We start from the raw sequence: 21815 nt of genomic DNA on the forward strand, positions 1-21815 counted from the left end.
TAAGATCCTTCAAAAATGTTTTACTTCGAATTATGTTAAAATTTTTGTGTAATGTTTGAGTTTAACACCAGTAGATAGAATATTACATGTAAATATGCAGTTGGCTACTGACGGGAATCGGTTTTGTATTTTGTGGAGCTGAAGATTTTTTTTTATTGATGCTGATTTATTTTTGTTGATCAGTTATATCGACCTTTTGGGGATGAATAAATAGGTCTATAATGGTCTGATACTGCAAAATCTTAACACGTTACGTTGATTTTTCTATGGAATGGTGGATAATTTGACTGTAGAAGATCAGACGCTAGAAAATCCTGAAAACACCATCAGATTGCGAGGTCAAAAACCCTATTTTGTATTCCTATTTAGTTTGGAGTAACTTCTGAATAACTTTGCAAACTTCCATGAAGGTATCAAGAAATACGGATTCTATGCAAACTTGTTGCAATGTTTGTTTCATGTAAACTGAAATCAAACAGTTCGTGGTAACGAACTGTAGTAAGGAGCGACCCGGCTCAATAGTAAACAAAACTCTAAAAAAACGGAATTTTAATGCTAAAAGATACATAAAAAAAATCGAATTTTCATGTTGATTCTAAATATGTACGTTTCATCAAATTTAGTCTTTGTCATCAAAAGTTACGAGCCTGAGAAAATTTGCCTTATTTCGGAAAATAGGGGGAAACACCCCCTAAAAGTCATAGAATCTTAACAAAAATCACACCATCGCATTTGGCGTATCAGAGAACCCTATATCAAAAATTTCAAGCTCCTATCTACAAAATAGTGGAATTTCGTATTTTTTGCCAGAAGACAAATCACGGGTGCGTGTTTATTTGTTTGTTTTTTTTTGTTTTTTGTTTTTTCGCAGGGGTCATCGTATCGACCAAATGGTCCTAGAATGTCGCAAGAGGGCTCATTCTAACGGAAATGAAGAGTTCTAGTGCCCTTTTTAAGTGACCAAAAAAATTGGAGGGCACCTAGGCCCCCTCCCACGCTCCTTTTTTCCCAAAGACAACGGATCAAAATTTTGAGATAGCCATTTTGTTCCGCGTAGTCGAAAATCATATTAACTATGTTCTTGAGAAAGCCTTACTCCCCCACAATCCCTGGGGGAGGGGCTGCAAGTTACAAACTTTGACCAGTGTTTACATATAGTAATGGTTATTGGGAAGTGTGCAGACGTCTTCAGGGGGATTTTTTGGTTTGGGGTGGGGTTGAGGAGAGGGGGCTATGTGGGAGGATCTTTCATTGGAGGAATATGTCATGGGGGAAGAAAAATTCAATGAAAAGGGCGCAGGATTTTCTAGCATTACTATAAAAAAAACAATGAAAAAATAAACATGAAAAGTTTTTTCAATTGAAAATAAGGAGTAGCATTGAAACTTAAAACGAACAGAGATTATTACGCATATGAGGGGTTCTAAAAATACTTAAGCATAAAGAGCGAGGTATTTAGGAGGAGATAAATACCTTGTTCTTTATGCTAAAGTATTTTTAGTAATTTCAACTATTTATTCTACGGCCTTTCTTATTCAGGGGTCATTCTTAAAGAATTGGGACAAAACTTACGATTTAGTGTAAAGAGCGAGGTATTAACGAGGGTACAAACCCCCTCGTATACATAATAAAAATTTAAGAATATAAAAGTTTGTTACGTAAGTTAATTCTTAAGCTACTTATATTTTTTACTAATAAAAACGTTCGTTAAAAATTAAAAGTTCTAGTTGCCTTTTTAAGTAACCGAATAAATTGGACGGCAACTAGGCCTCCTTCCCCACCCCTTATAACTCAAAATCGTCTGATTAAAACTAAGTGAAAGCCACTTAGCCAAAAAAAAGAATTAATATACAAATTTCATTTGAATAATTTATGTGCGGAGAGCCAAAATCAAACATGCATTAATTCAAAAACGTTCAGAAATTAAATAAAAAAAAACTTGTTTTTTAACTGAAACTAAGGAGCGACATTAAAGGTTAAAACGAACAGAAATTACTCCGTATATGAAATGGGTTGTCCCCTCCGCAATCCCTCGCTATTTACGCTAAAGTTTGACTCTTTGCCACAATTCTACTTTTTAAAACAATTAAAAGCTTTAGCGTAAAGAGCGAGGGATTGCGGAGGGGACAACCCATTTCATATACGGAGTAATTTCTGTTCGTTGTAAGTTTTAATGTCGCTCCTTACTTTCAGTTAAAAAAACAAGTTTGTTTTTTATTTAATTATGACAAAGGCACGTTATACCCATGACTTTTAGCTGCTTAAAACATGATTGGATCGTCATGCTACGCAGTACGTTTCTTTCAAGTTGGAGAATATATATGGAATATGAACAATTTTGAAAACTGTATGATTTCAAAGATAACAAAGGCTTTTCCAAAGGCTTTTCGTACTTATCAGAGACGCTAACCAGGTTTAAGCCCCGTTTCCTTCGTCCCGAAATCTGGGAAGGTATGGAAAATTCACATTGTCATTTAATAGATAAAAAATGTGGCAGTCCCCCCCTTTCTCCAGTGAAAGCCAGAAGTATGCCAAAAGCTCAAAATTTGCTTTATTTCAAAAAATTGTAACGCTTCTCTGGCAAAAGACGGGGTAAATTTTTAGTGCTTCCAGTCGATGTGAATGGGACGAAAAACCAGTGTGAATTCTGGCATTAGTTCTAATCTTATTTGAAACAAGCGCATAACCTAACCATGTTACCATGATGATTTGAAAATATGGGTAGGGTTGTTATATCGGATTTTTGAAATACCAAATCATACGTATTCTTCTAAAGACTACACTACTCTAGACATGTGCCAATTTGACAGTTGTCGGTCCTGGCAATAGCAAAAGCAAATTGTATTGCCGAGAATGGAAAAAAACTAACAAAAAAAAGCAATGAGATAAAAAGGTATGAATGAATGTAAATGAGTTACAGTAACGTAAAGAGTTCTTTATGTTTTGGTCCAGATTTCAGCCAAATCCAATTGTTCAGCAAATTAATTATTTTGTTTCAGTTTTCTTTCATTTTGACTCATTTCAGATTGTGTGTCAATAAGGAGCTTTTTCTGATCTTCTTCAAGGTTTTTTTAGAGTTAAGTTGAAGATGTACGTCTCGTTATTCTAAAAAATAACTGATGAGTCAGTTTTCGTCTCTTGGAGTGATTGAATAAAAAATAATGGCCATCACTTTACAAGGGCTGAACTCGGCCTTTGGCATTCATATTATATTAATGGAATTATCTAAAATTTTCTTTTCCAGTGGAAGGTTTCTCCATTTTTACAGTAAACAATAAAATCCAAGGCTCATAGTTTGTTCGATTAAAAAAAGAAATGTTTCCAGATTGAATAGTTTTGGTTTTTGATTCTGGGCCAAGGAACGCGCACAGAAAGACATCACGCTTTACAGTATACAAGATATAGATTTACAGATTATACGTATACAAGATAGATTTCTATTAAGTGTCATTTTTCCAGACTGCTCACAAACCACAATCAGCAAGATACGATGTCTCTTTGCCTTCAGACCGTCAAAATACAACTAGCCAATCCACTGATTGTTCTATGACTGGGTTACAACCGTTAAACCATAGTCCAAACTCACAATATTCGCAGTTGTCTGATGTCTCCTCGAATTCCTTTACAGATTTAAAGGTATGGAACGAATCGCTTCTTGTTTTTTTTTTAACTACAATATGGCTGTTTTTACAGGATTTTCTTTTAAACTCAATTACTGTGTAATAACAGAAGTTTTTCTTCAGTATAAAATGATATTGCTACAACGCACTAAGCCTTTTTCTTTGTGGGTGTTGTCGTGTGTTCTTTGTGTTTGGCAACTATACAGAAACCCAAGTCTTGAAACCCAACAAAATACCTAATAATTATAAAGGAACATAATCTTACAACGAGCTGAAAGCTTGTTAAACCGCTTGTGGCTTATAGACAAGGCGTAAATATCGTCACATCACTGACCTCCACTCCAAGCCAGGACTGGGGTCTTGGCCTTGAATCTGCATCCAAAGGACATAGGATTGTAAGTCCATTGTGCTATTTATTCGACAAGGGATAGCTCCATACTCATTTGTAATATAATATTTTTTGTCAAACAGCTCTATTGGATCATGGTTAGAAAAATACCCAATTCAATGAATTTTTAACGATTTTTTTCTTTTTTTCAACGGTCTTTTATCAATTTTTATATCATTTTTAGACAAAAAAAAATTACACTAACTTCTTGTTAAACAGCTCTTTTAGTTGGTGTTGGTGGCTAGAAAAATTCCCAATTCATTTAATTTTTAATATTTTTTTTTTCTTTTTTTCAACGATTTTGATCCAATTTGTATAGCATTTTTAGTAAAAAAAAAAAAAAAAAATACACCAAATTCTTTCCAAACAGCTCTTTTGGTTCGTGGCTAGAAAAGTGCCCAGTTTATTTCATTTTTAACGATTTTTATCTTCTTTTTTTCAATGATTTTTATCCAATTTGTATGGCATTTTTGGTATAAAAAAAAAAATGTTAAACCAAATTCTGGCCAAAGATCTCTTTTGGTTCATGGCTAGAAAAAAACCCAATTCGTTGAGTTTTTAACGATTTTTTTTCTTTTTTTCAACGATTTCTAGCCAATTTGCATGGTATTTTTAATCTAAAAAAAAACTTTACACCAAATTCCAAAAATTTAGTTTGGTGAATGGATAGAACTGAATCTCAGTAATGGAATGAAACCATATTTTCGTGTTTTATGGATATGTTAAAACTATAAGAAAGTGGAAAAATAGCAGACCGAAACTTGATACTAATTAAAAAAAAACTAGCTTTTTAACTGAAAGTAAGGAGCGACATTAAAACTTAAAACGAACAGAAATTACTCCGTATATGAAATTGGTTGTCCCCTCCACAATCCCTCGCTCTTTACGCTAAAGTTTGACTCTTTGTCACAATTCTACTTTTTAAAACAATTAAAAACTTTAGTGTAAAGAGCGAGGGATTGCTAGGACCACATTCTATGACCACTGGATCGATACGATGACCCCTGGGGAAAAAAACAAATAAACACGTACCCGTGATCTGTCTTCTGGCAAAAAATACGAAATTCCACATTTTTGTAGATAGGAGCTTGAAATTTTTGCTATAGGGTTCTCTGATACGCTGAATGCGATGGTGTGATTTTCGTTAAGAGTCTATGACTTTTAGGGGGTGTTTCCCCGTATTTTCCAAAATAAGGCAAATTTTCTCAGGCTCGTAACTTTTGATGACAAAGACTAAATTTGATGAAACTTATATAGTTAAAATCAGCATGAAAATTCGATTCTTTTGATGTGTCTTTTAGCATCAAAATTCCGTTTTTAGATTTTCGTTTACTATTGAGCCGGGTCGCTCATTACTACAGTTCGTTACCACGAACTGTTTGAAAAATTAAACGGAAATATTGAAAATTTTTGAAAAAATTTAAAGGATCTTGGAATTTCAAGTAGGATCAATCTCAGACTTTTGTATTAGTCCAAATTAACAAATAAAGCTTGAACCCCGAACCATGTTGACTTTGGAATATACATAAGCTATAATAACCGTAATATAAATTTAAAATATCCAGCTTTTTTAGTCAGTACAGAAAAAGTTCAAGTTATAATGTAAATTTCTAAGCTAATTTATTATCGTAACGCTACCAATATATATTTACTTCGGATTAGTCTACAAAATAATAATGAAATAGACATTTTAAGACCGAAATGAGAGACATTCCACAAATTTTACTCATTCTGCTGGAGTTAAAATTTAAAAATCGAAATCGAGTAAATTCAACCATTTAAAATCGAGTAAATTCAACCAAATTTAAATAGCGACGAAGACAACACTGCCTTTCCAACACTAACATCAAAAATAAGAAGAACAATTAGGAATTCTTTTCGTAAGACAGTGGAAATCTAATTTGAATGAATATTTCGGCCCTATGTCCAAGGGCCGTCCTCAGCAAAACATAAATATATAAAAGAAGAAAAACTTACAACAACATACGACCAATAACACTAAAATGAAAACTTTTAAAACAGTCCCAGCATCCTTACTTCAGCGAAGTTCAGCCAGGACCTATTCATATTAGATTTTATATTTATTCAAATTACGAAGACAGTTTTATTTTTGATGTTTGTCAAGCAAATTTTATAGATATATTTTGCCTAGGCTAGGCAGATAGGCTTTTGGTTTGTTATTAGTTTTATATTGCTCTTTATTTTCGTTAGAAAAACTTATTTGTTAAAGTTTGCTAAACTGAACATTGAAATGTATTTGCCAAATTGAAATGCATAAACTTATGATTTTATAAATTCACAACACTTTGTTTAAGCTAGGCAATGATGCAAAATGCCAACGTGATTTTTTCACGAATTAGTATCAAACATACGCCTTTGCTTCTAACACGATTTAAACTCTCCTATGAAATTATTTTGGCTGGGTGGTATTCAGTAAAATTCTCTAAAACTTTTACAATATAACTTTATTGGATTAGCTTTACATTATCAACAGTATCTGTCTGAGAAGTGGCAAAATATTAGGATTCAGGGAGTAAACTTCTTTGGTCACATCGATTCTTTTTTTTCTGATTGGGGGATTCTGAATTGGGAGAGTCTATTAATTTAAGGATCCATTGTTTATCTGTCCAGAAAGTGATACCTTACTGCAATAGAAGTGTAACCTCCTCCAAAAATGTTTTACTTCGAATTATGTTAGACTTTTTTTAATGTTTGAGTTGGACACTTTATTGGATTAACTTTACATTATCAGCAGTATCTGTCTGAGAAGTGGCAAAATATAAAGATTCAGGCAGTAAACTACTTTGGTCACATCGATTCTTCTTTTTTTTTTCTCTCTCTCTCTTGCAAAATGATTATTTTTTTATTTCATTTTTAATATTTTATATATTCATCTGAACTAGTCGGTTAGCTTTTAGTTGCCAGTCTAACTTTTCTGCATGAATCACTATATTTCCGCAAAGGAAAGTTATTTTACACTTAACTTTCCTACGTACGCTGCAACTTATCATTATGTTTTTTTTCAAAATTCCTTTAATAAAGACAAAATGTATTATACCTCCAACTGAATGGTTAAAATACGATTATATTTTCTAGCTATGAATAGTACTCATATTTATTATTTCGATTTCTTGGGATTAAAACTGGCACTGTGGGTATATCAATCCCCTATAGCTTGCATGCTAAGTGAGTCCTATACCGCCTAAGCTAGGCTATCGTTTCTTTCATTATTCTAAGTTAACTTTAAGCAAATTTCAAATCTTAGTTCCACATCTGCCTTATCTTGAGCATCATTTTTGTGTCGCTTTGAGTTTATATCTATTTCTGTGATTGTCTTTAGATTTCTTGAGATGCACTAACCAGTTTTCTAACGCTCTCTGTAGGGGAAATTGATTATAAAACTCACACTTCCTTATAAAATACGACACTAAGTCGTGGTACTTTGTGTGCCGATACACTGAAAAAACACGTTCAAATCAATATTAGATTTAATATTGGCCCTCAATCGTCTCTCTAAGGCTTTAAGAAGAAATCAAGTTATAATTTTGTATGACATTACTTCATGTGGCACTTCAACTATGTGCCCGATCGAGTTAATATCTATTTCAGATATTTGCCTTCACCCTTATTACACTAAGTCCTCGCTGTCAACATTGTTTACCAAGCTGTGGACCTAAATTGGTTGCTAAAGTTGAGGCAGGATCACAAAAAAGTCTCCAGGGACCCTCTTCGTGTGTTAAGGGTTAATTATATATTTCTTAAGAGGGAACAACCAGTTTCCTTGCCCTCCTTATTCCTTTTAATCTCTCTGTGACTTACATTTGCATGCTAGAGTCGAAAAAAAGAAGGAAAGGGGGTATGTCAGTGCAACCCGTGCAAAATGTCATTTTGTTTGTTTTTCTGGGTTTGGGGTAGGGTTTTTGGTGACGACGATTTCAGTGGTGTACTATTTATCATCATTTGACGTTATATCCGGACTACAATTGCTTGAAAATAACTGTCTTAGTAGCATGCATACAACTATCGACTAGAGACTTAGAAACACAGAATAAATACTTCTCTTACGCACCATTGTGGTGGGGTAAAGAGTGCAGGTTGCCTTGGCATATTTGTGGTGGTTGAAGTCTAAAAACTTTAAAAACACAAAAATGGTTTTAGATTAAAAGCAAAATAAAGAATAGGCTACGTCTAGTCGGTTAATCTTTGATGGAGAAAAATAATGACAAATTTGACCTGAAAGTTACAAATTTTTCGTTACGTCTGGCATCTTGCTGAACAGATCAATTTCAAGCTCTTATCAGAGCATTTCCCCCATAAGACCACCATACTTTTCAATAAGGGTTTGCCCACCATCCAAAGTTCCAAACCCACTCATTTTGGAAATGGCTGTCAAAAGGGACCATTGACATTCGGTTGTCTTGCTCAAACACCAATGATTTATACCAGAATATTCTTGGGGCATAAAATTTTTCATCGTTATGAAAACAATTATGAAAAATAATGTTTCTCCATATGGAAATATTAAGTTTTAGCTCCGTCTGACAGTGCCATATCTCGCATAATATATGTTCTCGATCTAAATTATACTAATCTCGCCAATTTCCTTCAGTAAGAACTCTGCCTAGCCTAAAGTTCAGTGGACGGATCCAACCTTCCCTGTTGGATATTGATTGACTATAGAGTAGCTGTCAAAAAATTTCTTCTCAATGCTCAAATCTCAATGCTCAAATTATAGAGAAGATATCGAGTCTTTGTTCCATATGACACTGTAACCTTCTCTGTACCAGATACGGCACCCAAGAATGGTGTTTTTTATGCCATAGTACACTCTAACGTGCCTTCATCAGTGCGTATTTAGGAACAGTCTGGGTAAGTTAACATTTGCTTTCATATGAGCCCTTATTCATCTCTCTACAGCCAACTGTTCTATTTGCCGATCCTTGGGGAACCAAAGGAAGAAAAATTGATGCATTGGGCCATCTATGCGAAAATACAGTTTTCCTTTTTTTGAAGGTAACCTGTAAACTTTCGGCTAGGGACTTTCGACGGTGGTCATTTCTATGATTACTTTTTTCTACTTATCATTATGTTTTAGGTATTTCAGGGTATTTTGCCGAGTTCTAAAAAAAATTTTTGTAGTTGTAATTTATTCCTGAGCTGAATTGGGATAAATGGTACGTACTATTCTCAAATCAATGTCAATTAGGAATTTATTTTCACTTGATAAATTCTTTGAAAACGTGTCTTCAGTATCAATTACTATGTACCAAGGCTCGGATCTTTGTTACGTTCCCACTACTGCTACAACAATGATAAAAGATAGATTTCAATTAAGTTTCTTTTTCAGACTGTTCACAAACTACAACCAATAAGATCTGATGTTTATTTGACTTCAGACCGTGGAATTACAGCTGATCAGTCTGCTGATTGTTCTAGTGCGGGACTACTACCGCTAAACCACAGCCCACTGTCCCAGTCTGAGTCTTCTTTTATGCAAAAATGTCATGAAATTCCTCAAAGGAGTGTGTATAGAGTTCCAAGTGAATGTAGTTTTGATCAATTGAGACAAGCTAGTTATTTTGACAAAAGTGGGGTGAGTCATAGGGCTATTGATATCACAGCTGACTCGTTGAATAGCAGTAAAGGAGGTTTGCATGTGTCACCATCTTTTATTGATATTTCTAAATTTGAAGCTAGCTCACCGGAAGCTACTAGTCAAACAAGGGGATTACAACCAAGATTATCTTCCATTGGCATCTTGATGTCGCAGCAAGAGGCACAATCCTATTGCAGAATTTTGCACAATCAAACTGGTGATTCTTCTTCCTCGCTGGCATCATCTCACAAACTGAATGCTCAAAGTGCTGACGCAATTATGTCAAGCGCTGGTTTACAACAGCCTACTTATTTGAAAGATACCCCAAAGTTTAGAGCCATGTCCTCGGAGGCAACATCACCAGGTTCTTTTAATTGTCAAATAGTTACTGATGGCGTGTATTCACCTATGATATCATCTGAACAACTTAATTTTGACGTAGTTACCCCAAAACAAGACCCCAGAAATCTGTCAGTTCCTAATAATTTTAGCTCTAAACATGTTCAAAAAAGCCCACCATGGATATCACCTCAAATGGATTGTGTTGAATCACCAGTTCGAGGGCCTGATCGATGTGAATGTTGTTCAGGAACTGGGTCCCCAGCATCTCATACGAGTAAGGAGAGTTGTAACGTCTTAACTAGCTCGCCTCATTATGAAACACCTGATACACCCTGTATGAATTGGAGTCACAGCCCTCTATCTGACTGTACGCGCAGTGCACGAGTTAAAGAACTATCATCGCCGGAGGTGCTAAGAGATAAGAATGACTTGAATATCGTTGATGAATTCATCATAACCATGGAACAGTCACTAAACAATACAAGTAAGTACTATTGGTTACTTTCTTATTTATTCAAGAAGAATTAGTTCCAGATGTGATTACGTAACATGCTACTCCTAAATTGACAATGAAGAAAAAGGGATTGACAGAGAGGACTCCTGAATATTATTCTTGACTCCTTAGGTACTACTTAAATCTATGGGAGAACATGGCATCTAAAAGGAAGACAAAACATAGATTAGGTTTGTGTTGCAAGCATCAGAGATCAAAATATTTGAAGATTGAATAAACAAATTCACATAAATGGATGACTTTTTGAGAGTCAAGGGTAGAAGAATAGATTTAAAATTAATGTTAAGAAGACTAATTCGCTTAGAATACAGATAGATGAAGGTGAATAGCATCATTTACGTCGATAGTATTTTTGGTAAAAATGGCTCATGCCTAGCATTTTAGGTTTGTGTTGCAAGCATCAGAGATCAAAATATTTGAAGATTGAATAAACAAATTCACATAAATGGATGACTTTTTGAGAGTCAAGGGTAGAAGAATAGATTTAAAATTAATGTTAAGAAGACTAATTCGCTTAGAATACAGATAGATGAAGGTGAATAGCATCATTTACGTCGATAGTATTTTTGGTAAAAATGGCTCATGCCTAATAGATGAAGGTGAATAGCATCATTTACGTCGATAGTATTTTTGGTAAAAATGGCTCATGCCTAGCATTTAAGTAGAATATAGTAAGTAGAAATGTAAGTAGAAAGTAGAATAGCGAGGGTGGTGTTTTTTACTAGTTGAAAACAAATTTGGAAGAATAAGAAGACATTTATTTGAACTAGGATCTTTGAAGGTGTAGTAATGATATGAAGGTGTTTGAAGTGGTCAAATATGGCCCTCAAGCACGGGTGCTTCAAAAAGTTTTGGAAGATGTGTGAGACGTTCTCCAGAGGAATTTTCTATGGACAGTTTTGGTGTTGTTAAAAGTGAAATTATATCAAAAGATAATATGTAATAAACATGTGATTTGATTCCAATCTCTAGGGCTTCTGTGAAATAAATAGCTAGGTTACGTCTTGCAAAGGAAGGATGACGGATTGCCAAAAAATTGTGCTTTCTGGGCATCCGTCAGGGACCAAAGGAGCAAACGTTTGGTTCCAAGACGACCTAAGGGTCTTTCTGGGTCCAAAGGTCTTTCTAAGGGTCTTTCTAAAATTGTGCTTTCTGGGCATCCATCAGGGACCAAAGGAGCAAATATTTGTTCCAAGACGACCTAAGGATCTTTCTGGGTCTAAAGGTCTTTCTAAGGGTCTTTCTAAAATTGTGCTTTCTGGGCATCCATCAGGGACCAAAGCAGCAACCATTATGTTCCAAGACGACCTAAGGGTCTTTCTGGGTCTAAAGGTCTTTCTAAGGGCCTTTCTAAAATTGTGCTTTCTGGGCATTCATCAGGGACCAAAGGAGCAAACGTTTTGTTCCAAGACGACCTAAGGGTCTTTCTGGGTCTAAAGGTCTTTCTAAAATTGTTCTTTCTGGGCATCCATCAGGGACCAAAGGAGCAAACGTTTTGTTCCAAGACGACCTAAGGATCTTTCTGAATCTAAAGGTCTTTCTAAGGGTCCTTCTAAAATTGTGCTTTTTGGGTATCCATCAGGGACCAAAGGAGCAAACGTTTTGTTCCAAGACGACCTAAGGGTCATAAGAAAGGTGTGAAATATGAACTTCCTGGGAGATGGTATATAATGAAGCTTTCAACCGTGAAAGGGGAGGTTGCGCAGCTAAAGGTCTTTCTAAGGGTCTTTCTAAAATTGTGCCTTATGGGCATCCATCAGGGACCAAAGGAGCAAACGTTTTGTTCCAAGACGACCTAAGGGTCTTTCTGGGTCTAAAGGTCTTTCTAAAATTGTGCTTTCTGGGCATCCATCAGGGACCAAAGGAGCAAACGTTTTGTTCCAAGACGACCTAAGGGTCATAAGAAAGGTGTGAATGAAATATGAACTTCCTGGGAGATGGTATATAATGAAGCTTTCAACCGTGAAAGGGGAGGTTGCGCAGCTATGTTGGAATCATTCGGCTTGATGGTGTCATTGTTAAATTTTGAGCAGTAATTGGGATAGTTTATGAAATGTAATTGAACTGCTACTGTTATTCTGTTATTTAATCTGTACTATCTGTTATTCTGTTCTGTCATTTGATCTATACTATCTCATTGGCATTTTGCCTAATGGTACCTACTACTTTTTTTTTTTATTCTTTGCTAAACACGGTTTACAGCAGTTTTTTGGGAATTACTAGTATATGCCTCATTAACGACATATACTATTTGCAATGTAATTTACCTGCTACCGTTATTCTGTTATTTAATCGGTACTATCTGTCATTCTGTTCTGTCATTTAATCTATACTATTTCATTGGCATTTTGCCTAATGGTACCTACTACTTTTTTCTTTTTCTTTTTTTTACGAACCACGGTTTATATTAGTTTTTTGGGAATTGCTAGTATATGCCTCACGAGCGACATATACTTTGTGCAATGTAATTTACCTGCTACTGTTATTCTGTTATTTAATCTGTACTATTTGTCATTCTGTTCTGTCATTTAATCTATACTATCTCATTGGTATTTTACCTAATGCTACCTACTACTTTCTTTTTTCTTCTTCTTTTATTTTACGAAACACGGTTTACAGCAGTTTTGTGGGAATAGCTGGTATATGCGTCATGAACGACATATACTTTGGTCACAATATTGCTTATATAGAAGTTATATATTTTTGAAAAATGTGGAAAGTTTGAAGATTACTAAAATAACTTCATTGTTTAATTAAGGTAAAAGAGACCATCATTCGAACGAAAGACACAGGAAGGACAAACAATTGTTAAAAAAATCTTTTCGTGTTAAATTAATGAAATTTTCAGAATAAATTATCCATCACTATTAATGATTTTTTCAAATTTTCTTTGTTTTTTCTATTTATTTTTTATCTGTATATTAAGGCGTTGCGATACCTTAAAAGTCAATATTCTTGTGTCAGCTTTCGAAAACTGTTTTAAAGACTAAAGGTTCACAAAGGGGAAGTACCCCATGTAACTCCTAAAGCTGCCAAATTGCTCAAATGAAATTTGTTAAAATCTTGGTAAAAACTTAGAGAAGATTTTGCATGTATCAACATTTCAGAAAGCTATCGAAAGGCAAATTTAAATACAGAAAATTTCTATCTTTTACTAATTGTTGAGCAAAGTGTTGTCTGTTCAATATATCTACTATATAAATAATCCTTCCTCTATCTCGACAATGTTTTCAATCAAACTAAGTAGTACCACAAGGAACTGCCAAAGCTGCCAAATCGCTCAAATGATATTTCTTAGGAGCTGATTTTTAGTGTTTTCCTAGCAGGTATGCTAGAATATTTTCAGGAGCTACCTTTTGCGTGAACTTTAAAAAGAAAATTCTGCGACGTTAATTGAAAAAAACTGAATTCTCTGTCTCTGACGCAAGACGGAAGAAATTAAATGGTTTTTCTTAGATTCCCGGTAAAGTAGGTATTGGCTTTTAGTTTTCTATTGTCTATATCTTATCCAATCTTTGAAAGCTGTATATGATATCTTTTAGTATTGATATTGGACATGGCGATTGCTTTAAAACCAATCTTATGAAGAAAGCAAATTTGTTCGGAGCTTGTAAAACATATCTTGTAAATTTGCGTACCAATTTTTTAATTCCGCCAAAAACCAATATTTAAAAAAGGAGCACCAATTCATGAGAAATAAAAGAAGGGTAAGATATATTAAAGAAAATCAAGGGGGCGAACTTTTTTAAACAAGTAAAGCTATTGAGCAGGAGGGAGGGGCAAAACCCATGGTGAAAGGTTTTTATATCCTCCTTTCCTTTTTTCAATGTATTAAAAAAAAACTCTTTACCTTAAAAGATATTCAGCTGCTCTAATTTAATGTTCATCCACCGCACAATGGGAAGATGTTTTATTCTAATAATCGAAAGTATTTATATAGTGGCACCCTTGGAAATTAGTAGCCGACAAACTTTTAAACTAGTACCATTAAAAAGTATAAAGCAAAAGAATTTTGTCAAAGGGATAATCCTTCAGATTAGGGTTTAATACATCTTCGAAACATTGTTTGATTGTCGATAGTTTTGTAGATTGTTGATTATTCTGAGGAAATAATCGAATGATTTTTACTTAGACATATGTTATGCTTTTTTCCAAAGTATTTATAGTGGCACCCATGGAAATTAGTAGTCGACAAACTTTGAAACTAGTACCATTAAAAAGTATAAAGCAAAAGAATTTTGTCAATGGGATAATCCTTCAGATTAGGGTTTAATTCATCTTCGAAACATTGTTTGATTGTCGATAGTTTTGTAGATTGTTGATTATTCTGAGGAAATAATCGAATGATTTTTGCTTAGACATATGTTATGCTTTTGTTTAATCAGGTAGAAGGAAATATAGCTGCTCCCCTCCCTGATTAAGTGACTATGAAGCATTTATCAAAAAGATTTATTTGGCCAGTTTACTGGGTATTGAGCTCAGAAAGGGATTGACAAAAATCAGGAGGGGACAACTCCCCACAGATGATACCCCTTTATTTAAATGTTCCTGATAATTACTTCATAATCACCTAGGGAAGCCAGTCTGAGCTTTATATCCAGTTTGGTGGCTATAAAGCATGGATTAACAAATGAATATTCCAATAAAAATAAGACGGTGGTATGTATAAAAAAGATACTCGAAGAATAGAGAGAAAAATTTCTGCCCCTGAATCAAATTTCACATAAATAGGTTCGATGTCGCTCTTTACTTTCATTTGAAAAAAATTGTTTTGTGTATTTAATTAAAAAATAAATCAACTAATTAGACTATACTTTTTTTATACTTAGGACGTTACTTTTTTTACTTTTAGGACGTTACTTTTTTTTATACTTAGAATACTTTTTTTATACTTTTTTTTATACTTAGGACGGATACTTTTTTTTGAAGCATTTATCAAAAAGTTTTATTTGGAAACTCTCTAAGCATTTTAGCCAGTTTGCTGGATATACGGCTCAGAAAGGTGGTTGGCAAAAATCAGGAGGGGGCAACCCCCTACAGAAGATATCCCTTTATTTAAATATTCCTGATAATTACTTCATAATCACTTATGGAAGCCAGTCTGAGCTTATATCCACCTTGGTGGCCATAAAGCATGGATTAACAAATGAATAAATTCAGCAAAAACAAAGCAGTGGTATATAAAAAAAGACACTTGAACAATTGAGAAAAAATTTATATCTCTGAATCAAATTTCACATAAATAGCTTTAATGCAGCTCTTTACTTATTTTGAGAAAAAAATTGTTTTTGTGTATTTAAATAAAAAATAGATCAACTAAATAGCTTCGGACTAGACACATGATCTGCTTATGCGGCCAGTGGATAAAGATTCAGTGGAGGGATACCTTTTTTCTTTTCTTTTTTACCATTTCTTTATGATGCTGTGATGATTCTATTTCATGCTTATTAAAGTAAAGTTTATATGCGCCCTTTTATTTCGGGAACGGTCATATTTTCTCTGAGTGCTTGTAATTTTTATTGTACATATATATTTTTTTTATTGTGTTTTAAGAAAGAAATTGTTTTCTTTGTTTCCTCCTTGGATATACTGTTCAATGTACTTTAGACCATTTATAAACGCAGAATAACGCATTTGTTTTTCACTTTCAAATGTGTAATTTTTGGTCATTCTTATTTTGTGTGTTTTAAATTTTAGCACTATGGGTGTGGCCAGAAATTACTAGATTTAACATAGGTAATAGAAACAATTTTAGCGAAGTTTTTGTGGTTTTCTGACAATTTGTCAGTGACTAAGTATAGTACTAAAACTACTAGACTAATATCGTGCTTGATTGACGGAGATGATATTAGTTGGTTGACCAGGTAGGCCTGGGTTCTCCCCGAAACGTCTCGGAAAGATTGGGAAAGATCATTTTTTTTATGAAATGATTAAAATAAAAGTATGATAAATTTGAGTTTTTGACAATTTATGGATGACTGAGTATAGTAATAAAACTGTTAGATTAATCTTGTGCTTGAATGACAGACGCGATCCTAGTTGGCTGATTAGATGAACCTGAGTTCTACCTAAAACATTTAGGAAAAACCACTGTCCTTTGGGAAAAACAAGTTCTATGACCATACTCACTCAAGATGACGCAAGAACAGATGTGCAACCCATAAATGAAAAAAAAAATAATTCAGCGAATGAGTACCGGAAATATTTTCCCCGGTCACCAAAATTGTATTTAAAATATTGCAAAGTTGCGTTGATGAAAACCTACTGAATTGTTTTTTTAGATCCTTATTAGATTTTCTTTATTCTTAAGATTTCTTTTTTGATATTCTTCAGGAGCTTTGTCAAGTGATTACCCTTAGTCTTTACTCAACTAACGCTTGATAAAAATTTACCGTCTTCTGTCAGAATTACATAAAAAAAACTAGTTTTTTTAACTGAAAGTAAGGAGCGACATTAAAACTTAAAACGAACAGAAATTACTCCGTATATGAAATGGGTTGTCCCCTCCGCAATCCCTCGCTCTTTACGCTAAAGCTTTTAATTGTATTAAAAAGCAGAATTGTGGCAAAGAGTCAAACTTTAGCGTAAAGAGCGAGGTATTTATCTCCTCCTAAATACCTCGCTCTTTATGCTAAAGTATTTTTAGTAATTTCAACTATTCATTCTACGGCCTTTCTGATTCAGGGGTCATTCTTAAAGAATTGGGACAAAACTTGCGATTTAGTGTAAAGAACGAGGTATTAACGAGGGTACAAACCCTCTCATATACATAATAAAAATTAAAGAATATAAAAGTTTGTTACGTAAGATAATTCTTAAGTTACGTATATTTTTTACTAATAGAAAAATTCGTTAAAAATAAAAATTTATAGTTGCCTTTTTATGTAACCGAAAAATTGCATGGCAACTAGGCCTCCTTTCCCATCCCTTATTTCTCAAAATCGTCTGATCAAAACTAAGAGAAAGTCATTTAGCCAAAAAAGGAATTAATATGCAAATTTCATTTTAATAATTTATGTGTGGAGAGCCAAAATCAAACATGCATTAATTCAAAAACGGTCAGAAATTACATAAAAAAAACTAGTTTTTTTAACTGAAAGTAAGGAGCGACATTAAAACTTAAAACGAACAGAAATTACTCCGTATATGAAATGGGTTGTCCCCTCCGCAATCCCTCGCTCTTTACGCTAAAGTTTGACTCTTTGCCACAATTCTGCTTTTTAATACAATTAAAAGCTTTAGCGTAAAGAGCGAGGGATTGCGGAGGGGACAACCCATTTCATATACGGAGTAATTTCTGTTCGTTTTAAGTTTTAATGTCGCTCCTTACTTTCAGTTAAAAAAACTAGTTTTTTTTATGTAATTCTGACAGAAGACGGTAAATTTTTACCAAGCGTTAGTTGAGTAAAGACTAAGGGTAATCACTTGACAAAGCTCCTGAAGAATATCAAAAAAGAAATCTTAAGAATAAAGAAAATCTAATAAGGATCTAAAAAAACAATTCAGTAGGTTTTCATCAACGCAACTTTGCAATATTTTAAATACAATTTTGGTGACCGGGGAAAATATTTCCGGTACTCATTCGCTGAATTATTTTTTTTTTCATTTATGGGTTGTACATCTGTTCTTGCGTCATCTTGAGTGAGTATGGTCATAGAACTTGTTTTTGGTAGTTGTTGCCCTGGTATGTTGAGAAAAAGAAATTCCCTGCTGCTTTTGCTTCTTATTCTTCTTATTATACTTTTTGTCTATTGTTGTTCACTTCTGGTAGAAAGTAATGGAATCGATGGAGTAATGGTATAAAGTAACAGAAATAATGGTTTCTACAAAACTTTGGTTGGCCGAAGGTTGTATAAAGCTTAGCTCTGACAGAAGGTGGTAAATTATTATCAAATGTTAGTTGAGTAGAGACTAAGAGTAATACAATTTTGGTGGCCGGGAAAAATGATTTTTCAACTGATTTGAATTAGAAGCGAGCCAGGTATTCTCTACCGTGAAGAAATTTTTTTGATGAGGTGAAGGGAAGTCTCGTTTGTCGCAAAAAAATAGTTTGTAATTCAGTTTGTAAGAAGGAAAAAGGGTTTAAAGAAAAGGCAATATCACGGAGATATAAATTAAGATTCAAATCCCGATGGCTTTCAAGTGACAGCACGAGCCACGAATTTCATTAAAATTCAAATTTGACGATTCAAAAAAAAATAGTTTGTGACTAAGTTTGTCCAAGTAAGTTGGAAAGGGTGTTCGGGTAGGTTTTGATAGCTTTCCAAAAATCTAAATTATCCACAGCAAAATGTATTCTTCTTCATAAAATACATACATTAGTTGACTCGAGTTTAAAGTGTCAAAATGAAATATCAGAAAAAGTGATGTGCTCATTATTTTTTTTCCATTCAAACTGTTCTTCGTTGCTTGCATTTGTTCTCTGTCTTTTTCTGATATATTGAAACTTTGCTACACTATTACTCCTCTGTGAATTGGATCTATTCAGGGTTGACTAGCGAGCTAAAACAAAAGACTATATGTGTTGCCAAGCTATCGACGACACCAGTTTGAAATCACGCTGTCGAAGCAAAGTGAAATTCAATAAGAGGGTAGTTTAATAGAAGCCTGTATTCGCTGGAAACTTAAGACAAAGCCGTTATTTTAAATATGTGATTTTAGAGTCTGTGTTGATGATGAATTAGTTATATCAGGTACGTATGTCTCGAGTTTTTTTTCGGTGGGGAGAGTAATAGAATTTCATTTTATTTGATAATCTGTATAAGTAATGTTCATAGACTGAAGAAAATTTAGGATTGGGGGAGGCTCTGAGCCCCCCTCCCTGTGCATATCCTTGGGTTATACGTATTCGTTTATTAAACTCCAAGATATATGTCCGCTTATTTCTTTTTTGTTTTTAGCTGAAGGATAAAAGCTTTATGTGGAAAGAGTTTACTAAAATACTAAAAATATCGGGAAATTTTTTTATTCGCCGTTCAAAATCGTCAAATACGTTCAATTCATTGCGTTTTGATATTGTAATAAACCTGGTTTGATTTTAGCTGACAAAGATTTTATGGAGTTTGTGGTCCAAGTAGTGGCTTTAATTCATGAAAACTAAGCGGGAGGGGAGACCGTATTTTCAAAATATAGGGAGTCAAATTTATGGTTTTCCCAGTTTTTACACTGAAAATACCAAAAAAAGGTATTTTTCATTGAAGATCCCTCCCTAATAAGTATTTTTGAAAACCTGAGGGGGCATATGCAACCCTTTCCCTCGGCCTCCCCTCCGCCAATTGACGCCACCGGTACCAAGTTCTAACCACCCCAGAAGAGGTGTACTGACCTGTGAACCTAAATAGTTTTTTTTCTTTAGATCACTGGGAAACAAGTCCTCCGGTATTGGAATTGCAAAATTCAAGGAGAGATGGGTTCAAGAAACCGGAGGCTAGGAGCACATTGCGGAAACGCAAACTTGGAATGCAAATTAGTCCTGAGGCGAAACGACAGAAAGTTGTATCCACTGGTTTGACAGAAAAACTACATGGTTGTAAACTCCCGAACTCAAGCCTAACCGACCAATTGAACCCCAGCCCCATTGAAGAAGAAAGAAAACCACTCGGTAAATATCTCTTAGGTTTTACTCTATATTTTAGCCGCATCTGGATGACATCGTGGACAGGGGAGATGCAGAATTAGTGTTTAGAAGGAAAATCAACATTATAATTAAGTCAACTATTGTATGCTATTCAGACATGTTGTTTAACTAATTTCAGTCTTCTTATTAATCAATCCTGGTAAGGTAATGTTAAATTTAAATTAATTAAGTGTGTTCTTAAATTCAATTAATTCAGCATATAATGTATAATTGTTTGTTAAGTACTAGCCTACAGTCAATTTACTTCATTTTCCTTGTTCTAAATCAAGAAACCCTACTTCAAAAAATAGTAGGTTTTGCAATTTAACTAAAGCTTGTATCAGACTCAGTCAAGATAAGTCTGTTTTGATTTGTGATTTCGGATTATTTCTAATGTAGTCTCTTTTGTTTTCTAATTCAGGACCATCATCGATTTTCTCTTTAGCTTTTACAACAAGGACACTGAATTTAAGAAAATGGTTAAATGTTCACTTAGATTGCGGAAAAAGGAGATAGCGATGAATAACATGTGAATATTTACTATACGAGTGCACATATATGCCAGAAAAATATACATCTCTGCACATAGGCATAGGGGTGTGGATTTTCCCCTAAGACTTTTCTAACCTTTTTTAGTATCTAAAATATTGAATCACTAGATTAATATAATGTAAAACTAGGCTGCCTTTGCGGTTCTGATCAGCGGGTCCTATCTACTAATTTATTCGGAATCACTATAATACAGGAAGAACTTAATGAACATACCAAGGGATGTCACTCGGAATCTTTAGATTAATATATATTCATGTTTTAATAAACCTGTGTTCTGCTCTAACACACTCAGAATAACTAAAAATATACAACTACTAACTATTGTATTTACTCTTGACTTTTTGATGAAATTCCTTCGTCACTGACATGTAGATCGATAAGGAGCTTTTAAGCCTTGTTTTTCAAGAAACAGCTTTTGGCAAGGAGCTATTTAGAAGTTTTGTACTAGAGATTCTAAAGCTTACTTGCAGAGCAAGAAGAAAAGTAAAAAATTATCGGCCTTTAAGTTGGTTGAACATACTGTATCTAGTGTCAAAAATACTAAATTAAGGATGATTGAAATTAAAGACGCAATTTTTATTAAATTACTATTATTATTACATATTTTGTCAAATTATATATTTTATTAAATTATTATTATTAAATATAATTACTAATTTTTATTAAAAGACGCAAATTAAATTTCGCAGAGACGAAAATAAAGAGGGATTGTGTCTTTATTGACCAGAATGATAGTAGAAACACTGAAACAGACATTAATTGGAAGGTGGATGTTTTGTTAAGTTGAGTCACGAGAGGGAACGAGACAAACTAAATCCAAATGACCCTTGTAAGCAAATTAAAAAATTAAAGCATATATAAAACCGTATTTTTTCTTTGATCAAATTGTTTTTCTTGCTAGGAAATTTTATGGGAAATTTCCAGAGAAAGGACAAAAATTGTTGGAGTATTTTGAGAGAAGAATAGTTCTGATAAAGAATTACAAATTAGGGACGGTTCGCAAATTTTGGGGATAATTTAAACTTATTCCTGAATTTTCAGGCTAAATTTCTTAGACTAGTATATATACTTCCTTAAGATAAAAAGTGCGGTCCAAAGCCGATGGTCATCAATTCCTATTAATGTTTGTTATTACCTTCATCCAAAAAAGGGCTGGCACCTAACATTTACATTTAACATACAGAATA

The 21815-nt window shown here is 33.9% G+C and overlaps 1 protein-coding gene across 3 annotated transcripts in view; it reads left to right on the forward strand.

Annotated features, from left to right (window-relative positions):
• Positions 1-21815, forward strand: part of LOC136039477 (serine/threonine-protein kinase greatwall-like) — a 128482-nt gene that overhangs the window by 47299 nt on the left and 59368 nt on the right. For all 3 annotated transcript variants that reach the window (XM_065723254.1, XM_065723257.1, XM_065723256.1), the window contains exons 8-10: positions 3460-3636; positions 9356-10430; positions 19816-20061. In XM_065723254.1, the coding sequence (XP_065579326.1) occupies positions 3460-3636; positions 9356-10430; positions 19816-20061 (1498 nt within the window). The remainder of the gene's footprint in view (positions 1-3459; positions 3637-9355; positions 10431-19815; positions 20062-21815) is intronic.

The sequence above is a fragment of the Artemia franciscana genome, chromosome 19 (assembly GCF_032884065.1).
Source record: "Artemia franciscana chromosome 19, ASM3288406v1, whole genome shotgun sequence".
NCBI classification, from domain to species: Eukaryota; Metazoa; Arthropoda; class Branchiopoda; order Anostraca; family Artemiidae; genus Artemia; species Artemia franciscana.